Source organism: Lathyrus oleraceus, chromosome 7 (assembly GCF_024323335.1).
Source record: "Lathyrus oleraceus cultivar Zhongwan6 chromosome 7, CAAS_Psat_ZW6_1.0, whole genome shotgun sequence".
Lineage (NCBI taxonomy): Eukaryota > Viridiplantae > Streptophyta > Magnoliopsida > Fabales > Fabaceae > Lathyrus > Lathyrus oleraceus.
Genome location: NC_066585.1, coordinates 352540968 through 352551886, shown reverse-complemented (window position 1 = coordinate 352551886; position 10919 = coordinate 352540968). Strand labels below are relative to the sequence as shown.

The window sequence follows — 10919 nt, the reverse complement described above, 5'->3', positions numbered from 1 at the left end:
CAAGATTAGTGCTACTAACGCCAACTGACGAAGGAATCAGCCTTCGACAAGCTTTTAAAAGCTATGTTATGATGTTTGCTAAAAGGTATCAATTTACTTCGACCATGGCACCTTTTGCTGATAGAAAGATTGGACCTAAGTGGTTTACCCAACAACTGCCTCTGGAGATGCAAAAGGATGAAAATACATTTCTGAATGTCTGGGAATCATTCTTGACCCCTAGGCTCCTTTTTTCTTATCGTAACACCACAAAAAATCAGGTTGCTTTGATAGTTTATCAACCCAACCTTGTTTCTAGACAGTTTGGTCTAATCCAAATCAAACCTCAACCTATATTCCCCAAAAAGGGGTCCATCATTTTTTATAACTCCCTTCACACTGAAGACGAAGGCAAAGAACTGTCAAAGAAACTAGCTGATGCTTCTCTCGACATTCGACCAGTTATTTTTCGACCATCATTCTTATGCACTCCTGAGTTTGATGAATGGTGGAAGGATTATTATTCCAACAAATTTTTCGACGTAGCTGCTTTTGCCACGCATTTGACAAATGCTTTCGCTTTTGTGCAGGATCGGACCAAAAAAGGTATTCAACGACATATTAAGGAAATACAGAAATTTCAAAAGTATTTTGAAACTGCGTATAGACCTGATGATCTTAGTCGAACCATATGTGAAGCAGCGGCTGAATTAAAACGCAAATTGACAGAGAAGTTTAAAAAACTGTCATTGCCTTCCAATCTTTCACCAGAGGCGCGCTATGACCTTGCTTTCAATTGTCATCCACCAAAGTTTCCTCCCTTGCCAACTGCTGACTTTGGGGTGGCGTTTGGTTTTCCACTTCCAGACTGGTTCCTTTGTGGGGATTTTATGAAAATTCTTCGTCAAAAGTATCAAAAACCTGCTGAGCGTGTGGTTCCGACTAAGTATCATCTGGGCGAATATCCAGGACACCTTCATATTGGAATAGAACACGTTCGCGTGGAAGATACCATTCTTGAAGGTGTTCACAAAAAAATATGATTTTTCTTTCTGTTATTCTAACTGTCTTATCATGTATCTCTTATATTTATTTCTGAATTTTATTTCTTTCCTTAGCCGTGAAGATCCCTGCTAAGAAAGCTGCTGTCGAAGCATCGCCCAGTACTGCTAAAAAGCCTTCGACAAAGGTGCAAAACTTTTTCTCTTCTTATTATTTTCCTTCCATTATTTGGAACTAACTGGCTTTGGCCTGTATGACTAGGTAAGTCGAAAACCCCCAACAATCCAAAAGAAAAAGAATGAAGAGGAGAAAGAAGAGGATAAAGTCCCTAATGAAGAGTCTGGTGATGAATCTCCAGAGTTAATCCCTCCCCCTCAGAAGAAAAAGAAACTCATGAAGGTCTCTTCCCAAAGGTCCATTGCTAACCCAATCAGGAAGGATCCTGCCAGTGCTTCTCCTGCCAAGCCTCCGTCGAAAGATATGGGGAGTGGGAAATCCAGTTTTAATACTGAAATTCCTGAGGTAATTTTTATTTCGACAGCATACGTTTTACCTTTCATACACCTTTCCTTCTAAATCTTAGAATTTATTTTCAGGAACAAGTGGTTGTCGAAAAAACGCCTGAGAAAATTCTGGAGGAAATAGCCCCAGAGGCAGATGTCTCCACAAGTGACCATGATATGCAAACCGTAGGAGAGTTCGACACCACGGTGGGTGAAGCCTCTGAAGACGAGTCTCCTCCTCATCCAGGATTACATGCTGCACCTCAGGGTGATGATATTGAAATGGAGGTTGTGGTCGAAGATACTCCTGGAGATGAAACTGCCAGAGATGGGGACAATCAGTCGAAACGAACAGAGGTCGAGCATACTTCGACGCGAAACGCTCCACCTGCTCCTGATCGGGTCCAAGGGAGTAGCAAATCGACTGGTTCGACCAGTTTCTCTCGCGAGGAGCTTGAAAATCTCAAAGTGCAAAGACCTTTGGAGTATCTGAAAGCCATGCTTAGCACCCGTTTCAATTTCCAGGATTCTTCTCAGAGTAGTTCGACCACTTCTGGGGCAACTTCTGAAGCACCATCACTTGGCAGCCTCCTGACCAAGATCAAAATGAAAATCCTTGATGTCGATTTGTTTAAAGTCTTGGAAGAGGATTCCCTTGCTCAAATTAGTCTTAAGAAACTCTTGAAGCAAGTGAATGTTTTGGAAACCTCTGTTGAGATTGGAAGTTTTGTGATGGAGTTGATGACTCTCATTGACTTGGCCACTGCGGATCTCCATCGTCGAAGGGATCTTACCGCTCAAATCTCCTCCAAGTCTGAAACTCAAACTGCTGAATGGGATGCGGTTTCGACTTCGACTGACAAAGTTTCAAAATTGCAAAAGCTTTCTGAAACGTATGTCGAAGAAGTCGCTGCTTGTGATGACAATATTCAAAAATGGAAAACACAGATAGCAGCCCTTCAAGAAAAAATCTCTCAAGAGGAGAAACGTAAGGCATCCATTCAGCAAACCAAACAAAGCGAGATTGACGAAGAATTGAGGGTGGGTATTCGACATGCAGAGAAAGCCCATCAACTTAGTCAAGAGATTGAGACTCTCTCTACTCACAAAAGTCTTTGTGATCATCGACTCCAATTCCAGAGGCAGAAGTTTGCCACTTTGAAGGATACTTTTGCCAATTTTAATTTTTAGTCGAATTTATTTTAGCAACTCTCAGCCCTGTGAGGCTTTCTTTGTAATAACTTTTGAATGCCATTTTTATTTGGCCCATCTTATCACAATTATGTTTTGCACTTATTCTGTTATTATTTTTATTTCCTGCAATATAGGCTTATATTTTTTCAAATACTTGCCATTTATTCTTAGGATTCTCTTATCCTTCTCTATTTCTTCTATTTCATATGCGCCGTTTGAGAATGTTCTCAAAACCTGGAAAGGTCCTTCCCATTTAGGAGACCACTTTCCCATTAATTTATCTTTTCGATCCATAGGAAGGATCACTTTCCACACAAGATCACCTATTAAGAAGGTCTTGGATCTCACTTTCTTGTTGTAAAATCTTTCGACTCTCCTCTTTTGTCTTCTTATTAGGTCTAGCGCGCGCAGCCTTTCTTCGTCTAAATCAACTAGTTCGTCCATCATCATGCTCCAATATGTTTCTGATGGGATTTCATGATGCCTTTGCACTCTAACTGACTGCAGATATATTTCGACTGGCAAAACTGCGTCATGTCCGTAAGTCAACTTGAATGGGGTCGAATTCGTTGCCTCTTTGGGGGACGTTCGACAAGCCCACAAGGCTTGATCCAAAGTTTTATGCCAATTTCTAGGCTTTTTCCCCACATGCTTCTTAATCAAGTTTATCACTACCTTGTTGGCTGCTTCAACCTGCCCATTTGCTTGAGCGTAGTAAGGTGTCGAAGTAAGGAGCTTAAAACCTGTTTCTTGTGCAAACTTCTGCATGTTTTTACCAGTGAACACAGATCCTTGATCTGTTGTTATTGTCTCAGGTATCCCAAATCTGTAAATTATGTATTTTTGGATAAAGTCTATGACTGCTTCTTGATCCACATTCACCAATGGTATGGCTTCGGTCCATTTTGTGAAATAATCTATCCCAACCAAAATGTACCTTTGCCCTTTTGAGGAAGCTGGTCGAATCTCCCCGATCAAGTCCAACGCCCATCCTCTGAATGGCCAAGGTTTTATAATTGAGTGCAACTCACTTGCAGGGACATGAGGTATGCCTGCATGTACTTGACATTCCTGACAACCTTTTGCGAATTCGACACAATCTTTCAGCATTGTTGGCCAATACATCCCTTGTCGAAATAAAAGCCACTTCATTTTGTGACCTGCTTGGTGCGCGCCACACGCTCCACTGTGTACATTTGACAAGGCTATGTAGGCTTCATCCTCACTCAGGCATTTCAACAAAACTCCTTCTGCAGTCTTTTTGAACAATTCATTTCCCAAAAGTACGTAACTCAAAGCTCTGTATTTTACTTTTCTTTCTGCTTTCTGATTTGGGTCTTGTAGATAATCTTTGACAGGCTTTCTCCAATCTGTTATTCCTGAATCATCTATGTTGAATATCTCGAAGTTTTCTTCGTCACCGTATCCTAATCTTATTGACTCTAGATCCGATGGGGATAACCTGGTGGATACGACTCTTCTTCTGACTTCGATGGCTTCTTCTAACTTTTCCTTCGACACCTTGTATCCGGACGCTAGTTGAGCAAGATCATTCGCTTCTTGATTCTCCAACCTGGGGATGTGTCTGAAGACGACATTGTCGAACGCCTTGAGAAGTCTATTGGCTATTACGAAGTACATGATCAAATTTTCTTTCACGCACTTATATTCTTTCGTCAACTGTTTTATTACCAGTTCGGAGTCACCCATTATTTCGACTCTTGTTGCCCCCAATTTCAACAAGATTTCAAGTCCGGCGATCAAAGCTTCGTATTCTGCTTCATTGTTTGAACACAGACTTTCAACTTTGTACTTGAATTTTGTTGGAATTTTTTCAGGAGAAATAATCAACATCCCAACGCCCGTTCCGTTTTTATGACTGGAACCGTCGAAGTACAGTTTCCAAGGTTCCAGTTCGACGTATTCTACGTCTTCGTTTATAGAGTGGTCTGCTATGAAATCAGCGACCACTTGTCCTTTCACTGCTTTTAAAGGCAGATATTTCAAGGAGTATTCTGTCAAAGCTAAAGCCCACTTTCCAATTCGACTATGTAAAATAGATTTAGATAACATATACTTTATTACGTCGAAATGGGAAGAAATATATACATCGACAGGTTTTATATAATGCTTTAGTTTAATACAAGAGAAATATACACACAGGCATAACTTTTCTATAATGCTATATCTAGTTTCGGCATCGTTCAGGACTCTACTGAGATAATAAATGGCCCTTTCGACGCCATTCTCATCTTCTTGACACAACATACTTCCTAATGTTTTGTCTGATGCCGAAATGTACAATCTCATACTTCTTTTTCTGCAAGGAGACATCAGGATTGGGGGATTAGCCAGGTACTCCTTGATTTTGTCGAAAGCCGCTTGCTGTTCTTGCCCCCATGCGAAGTCTTCTTTCTTCAGTCGAAGTAGAGGAGAGAAAGCTTGTGTCTTCCCACTGAGGTTGGAGATGAATCTTCTGAGAAAGTTGATTTTCCCTAGCAGAGACTGCAACCCCTTTTTGGTTGATGGTGCTTTCGCTTCCATTATGGCCTTGGCTTTATTTTCGTTTATTTCGATCCCCTTCTTATGGACCACAAAGCCTAAGAAATCACCCGCCTGCACACCAAAAGCACATTTGAGTGGGTTCATTTTCAAACCAAACTTCCTCATCCTTTCAAAGGATTGTCGAAGATGATCTATATGATTTTTTCCTGAAACAGACTTAATCACAATGTCGTCAATATACACTTGCATAAAAGTTTCGATGAAATCATGAAAGATGGAATTCATGGCACGTTGGTAAGTCGCTCCAGCGTTCTTTAACCCAAAAGGCATTACTACCCATTCGTACGTTCCTATGGCTCCAGGACAACGGAAAGCCGTTTTAGGAACGTCTTCTTCTGCGATAAAAATTTGGTTATAGCCAGAGTATCCGTCTAACATACTTAAGTACTCATGGCCGGCTGCAGAATCTATGAGCATTTCTGCCACTGGCATAGGATATTCATCCTTTGGGGTAGCCGAGTTTAAGTCTCGAAAATCAATACATACCCTAAGTTTGCCATTTTTCTTAATTACTGGAACAATATTTGCAATCCATTCGACATACCTGGTTGTGCGGATGAACTTGCATCTTAGAAGTCTTTCGACCTCTTCTTTTATCTTCGACAGGATTTCTGGTGCGAAGCGTCTCGGAGTCTGCTTTACTGGCTTCTTCCCTTCCATTATTGGCAGCTGCATTTCGACCAGATTTCTGTCGAGACCGGGCATTTCGTCATAATCCCATGCGAAGCAATCTTTGAATTCTTTCAGCAACTGGACTATTTCGACCTTGAACTGGGGGTCCATTTTTGCACTTATGTACGTTGGTCTCTGTTCTGCCCCCACTCCTAGGTTTATTTCTTCTAAAGGATCCTGCGCCACCATCTTCTCGTTTGTTGACACTGGATCTTTTTCGAACCCCAGAGGTTCGTCGTCGTAAATGGCGTCAAGCTTTTGGTGTTGCCATCCGCTCATTTGGTTGGTGATATGATCTTCCGCAACGTCTTCTTGAGGCCATTGTTTGTTGGAGTTCTCTTGGTTGGCTTCGACAGCCATATTTTTTACTTCAGCCTCAAGGGCCTCTTTTAGTTTGTTTTCGGCTATGTAAGCCGTAATCTTTTCGATCGCTGATTGTTCACTCGTCATCGTCAAATTCACTACCCCATCCCGTCGGCGCTATATGAGTGGTTCCCCATATATAAGTCTCGCCAATCACTTCTTTATCCCACTGGAATCCATGCGTTGGATGCAGGTACATGGAGCAATAGGCATTGTCTGTCGTCTTCAAGTCGAATTCTGCCGGGCTGCAGGGAGGTATATGAGCCAGGTTTTTGTCGAAGCTCTGGCTGTTGACAGTGTTTACTTCGGTCATGAAGTAGCTTTGGTCAGCCTCGATGTTTTCGACGATTCCATCTGGCCTCCATATGGCTATCCGTTGGTGCATTGAAGAGGGTACCGCTCCTACGCCGTGAATCCATTCCCTACCAAGCAGCAGGTTGTAGTTGGCTTTCGAAGCGATGACTATGAACATCGTAGGTCTTGTTATGGTTCCTACAGTTAAGTTCACCTGGATGACTCCCATAGTTGTTCCTATCTTCCCTTCGTAATTCGACAGCACCATGTTGTGGGGCTTCGCGTCCGAATCGTCTTTTCCAATCTTCTTCAGCATGTAGTGGGGCATCAAATTCACTGCCGCTCCCCCGTCCACCAGTATCTTATTCACGCCGACATTTTCCACCTTTCCTTTTATAAACAGAGGTTTCAAATGCGCTTTCATGGAGTCGTCTGGTCTTTCGAAAAAAGCGTTCTGCTCTTCGACGCATCCGTTGTTCATTACATAGTAGCAGACGGGCTTGTGTGCCATTGTTTCTTCCTCCATTTCGTCTCCTTCATCCTCAATTTCCATGACTCTATCGTAGTCTCTAGGGAGAACAGAGACAACGTTGCAAATCACGTTGAAGGATGCCTCTGAGTCAGAGTTAAAACTGTCGGTTACTTCATCATCTTCCTGCATCTTCTCTTTCGACGCCACTGATTCGACAACTCTGCTAGGATTGATCTGGAGGGGAGTCTCTTTCCTGCTCCTTGTCTGACGATTGTTGCTAGATTCTGCTTCGTTTGGACCATTCATGTTTCTTTTCGCCATCTCCGTTTCTGCCCTCTTTTGCCTTTGGAACCTCCTCCATTGGGACCTGGACATGGGATTTTTGCCTTTGTAATTCTCTGATGGGTATGGTCGTGGCTTGTGTTTTTCCATTTCCTTCTTGCCCTCCATCGACGCACCTCTCTGAACCTCGAACTTTCCCCATTTCTTCTGTCCCTGGGCGTCCCTAATGGGTTGAACCCATTTGTCGTCTGTGGCTTTGTCAGATGGTTTATAGGTGTTCTGGCGTCTCTCTCCGTGCCTCCATTGGTGGTGATTACTTCTCCTTGGGTCGTATCTCACTGTTCCCCAACTTTCTTTCCTTTTGGTCTTATCCACCGCTTCCAGGTTGGTTGCTGCCTTCCTGTCGAAGACTGCGCTGCAGCGTGGGCACAACATTACTTCGGTTTTCATCCTTTGGCATCTCTTGATGAATTCCATTAAGTTTTCCTCCTCTCTAGGGTACGCCAACCTTTGGTATTCTTTCTGACGGCGATTTTCGCCCTCTTCGACCTGGTCCTTCTGAGATATTTCTACCATATTTACCCCAACGTTTCGTTCGTCGGCGATGCTCAATTCGTTCATCTTCCTGATGAGCCTCTCTTCTTCGCCTTCGACGTCTTTTGGTGTCTGGTCGAACTCTTTCTCTGGGCAGCAGCACCAAGATATGGTCCTGGGACCATGTTTGCAACAGCATTTGTTCCAATTCCTTCTGGGGTCTTCCATTGTCCTACGCAGAATCCCACTGATCACGGGCTTCGAAGGACCGTCAGCGGCTTCCGCTTTGATTTTTGTGACTTCTTTACTGAAAGGCCCCATAGTGTTGACACAGTTGGCGATATCACCATCCTTCGTTTCGTCAGAACCAAGGCCTTCAGCAGCCTTGTTTTCGATCGTAAGGTCTTCAGTAACCTTTTCCTTCATATTAGGGGAATGCTCAATTGCGTCGGCTATTTCCTCATTGTCTTCTGAAGAAGCCTCTCCCCAACCACTTGGTTGGATTGTGTTGATGTCGATCTGAGAACTTGCCGGCGCGTTGTACTTCACAAGATAATCATATTTTCCACTTGGCTGTCCCAAGCGGTCCCAATTCTCCTCTTGTCGAAACTCCACATTCTCGACAGTATTGTCACCGTCCTTCTTGTCGAAACCTTCAGTAGTTTCTATTCTTTTCTGGCTTGCGAGATCATCAGTAATCTCGACCATGTTGACATTTGCGTCGAAGCTTCCAGGGGCTTCCACCATTTCCGAATTGCCATCAGGAGCAACTTTGGCCTCCACCATATTTATGACGGATGGTTCAGCGTAGTGGGCTTCGACTGCTTGCATAGGATTCGAGTCGATCTTCATTTGTTGTTTTGGTTTATCACCGAACTTGAGCCTTCCGTCACGGATAGCATTCTGCACAAGATCCCTGAAAAGGAAACAACGAGACGTCTTATGGCCCAGAAAATTATGGTACTTACAAAACCCTCTCTTTTTCTGTTGTTCCACAGGCGGTTCTTTAGCGCCTGGTGGTTTTATTAATTGACCATCTTTAACCAACAGATCGAAGATTTCGTCACATTTAGTAATGTCGAACGTATAAGTCCTTTTGGGGAACTTATCGTTGGCTTCGACTGGGTTTCCGTTCGACGGCGTTAGTACTTTACACGAATAAGGCGGGCCTTGTTTTAGTTCTGCTAGGTCGATCTCTTGTTCGTCGAAATTATTTGGTTCGTTTTCGTCGAACTCGTCATCTTGGCGAACCCCTACGTAGGCTACCCTCTCTTTTTTATTCTTATTTGCCCTGAATTTTTCGTCCCTTAATCTTTCGACCTGTCTCACTCTATCCGCTAATTGTGCCATATCCCTCAGATACTGGGTATCTAGTTTCTTCCTTATGGAATAATCTAGTCCCCTGCGGCCATTTCGACCAACTCATGTTCTGGCACTGGGGTGAAACATCTAGCCTTTAGCAATCTGAACCTATTTAAGTAATCATCTATTGGTTCGGAGTGTTTTCTCTTGACACTGGCTAATTCTTTCAGGCTTATTTTCGTTTGTCCCATGTAGAATTGTTCATGGAACAACCTTTCTAATTGGGTCCACGTGTATACTGAGTTTGCAGGCAAAGATGTAAACCAAGTAAACGCGTTCTTTGTTAAAGAACTAGGGAAATATTTTATTTTCAAATTTTCGTTACGGGCTATCTCCCCTGCCTCGATCAGATAACGTGCCACATGTTCTATAGTGGACTCACTAGTGTCCCCTGAAAACTTTGTGAACTTAGGGACTTTCCACCTCGGTGGCAGTTCTTCTTGCAGAATGTACTCTGATAGTGGGGATGCGTAACTAGGCCTTTGTAAACCCATGTTCATCCCGTTTTGTGCCATTATCGTTTCGACCATGGCTGCCAAGTTGTTTTCGACAGGCGGATTATTATACCGTATCCGTTGTTGCAATACAGCATCCGCGTCCTGGCCTCTCTGGATTACTATCCTTCTAGGCTCTTGTGGAATGGGGATTTCGACACGAGGCTGTTCGACTACATCCTCTTGGTTTCTGACGTTCGTTTGAGGATTGTCTAACGGTATCTGGTTTATCGTAGGCTCTTCCTGGACCGCTACCGCTGGGTTATGAACCACTTGCTCTCTGTGTCGAGTTTGAGGGACTCCAAAGAAATCAGCAATGCGCGTCATTTGCGCTGCCAATACTTGGTTTGTTTGAGTGGTGTTCTGTATTAGTGGATTAAACACCGCTCCCATTTGTTGCGTCAACATTTGGACCATATCGTGATTACTCTCGTCCATCTGCTGTCTAATCACTTGCGCTGAATTATTCGTTATTGGCGGCACGTAAAGTGGTTGTTGATTCAATCTACCCATGTTTCCACCATATCCTGACCCTTGTAAGGGTGAAGACACGTTGGCCATCGAATCTGAATATATTAACGGGGAATTATGTAAACTTGCCATCACCGAAGTTGGCATTCCGAAGGGCTGTTCCCTACCAGGCGGAGGCAAGGTGAAATTCGTTACGAAAGGCCTAGAAGTGTTTCCCACAGGGGGGGGTGTCCCAATGGGCATTTGTTGTGCCCTGAAGGACGAACTAGGCGCGTTTTGCGACATCGAAACCGCTGGTATCGATCCTGCTGACGAAGGTACAGCCTCTGACACAGGGACCGATCCTATATTGCCTTCTGTCGAAGGGACAGGGTTAGATACTGGGATGGATTCGTTAGGATTATTTGGCTGGTTCGCCATTTTCCTTACTCTTGTTCTTTTAGGTATTTCTACTTTGGATACGGCTAATTTACCGCTTCTCAGTCTCATACAATGAAGAACAAATTTTGATTAGTGATTATCTAAATTTCTAGATTTCTGCACTGTCCCACTGGGCGTGCCAATTTGTTCGCTGTGAAATTTGGCGAACAACCTCTGGTTTACCAAAACGTGTAGAATTGGGTTACTTGCAGGATCAACCACACAAATCCTAGGACATGTGCAAATCTAGATGGTCTTGAAGATGTCTAAAATCGCTTTTGAATATTTCATTCCTGTTTCTCTAAGCGTTTT

At 43.4% G+C, this 10919-nt stretch overlaps 1 protein-coding gene across 1 annotated transcript; it reads right to left on the bottom strand.

The window, feature by feature from the left end:
* Positions 1 to 7052: 7052 nt before the first annotated feature.
* On the bottom strand, positions 7053 to 10472 carry LOC127103788 (uncharacterized). Its single transcript, XM_051041023.1, has 3 exons — positions 9308 to 10472; positions 8502 to 9230; positions 7053 to 7141 (listed from the first exon to the last, which is right to left on the bottom strand). Exons 1-3 carry the CDS (start codon positions 10470 to 10472, stop codon positions 7053 to 7055), a joined length of 1983 nt encoding a protein of 660 aa, XP_050896980.1.
* Positions 10473 to 10919: the final 447 nt, after the last annotated feature.

Excerpts from the sequence above, each read along its gene's own strand:
- LOC127103788 (XM_051041023.1), bottom strand. The coding sequence starts at position 10,472 with ATGTCGCAAAACGCGCCTAGTTCGTCCTTCAGGGCACAACAAATGCCC. Across the intron at positions 9,231-9,307 it reads CAGATTGCTAAAGGCTAGAT|ATACCCAGTATCTGAGGGAT; the intron begins GTTTCACCCCAG and ends GGAAGAAACTAG. Across the intron at positions 7,142-8,501 it reads TACTGAAGGTTTCGACAAGA|AGACTACGATAGAGTCATGG; the intron begins AGGACGGTGACA and ends TGTTCTCCCTAG.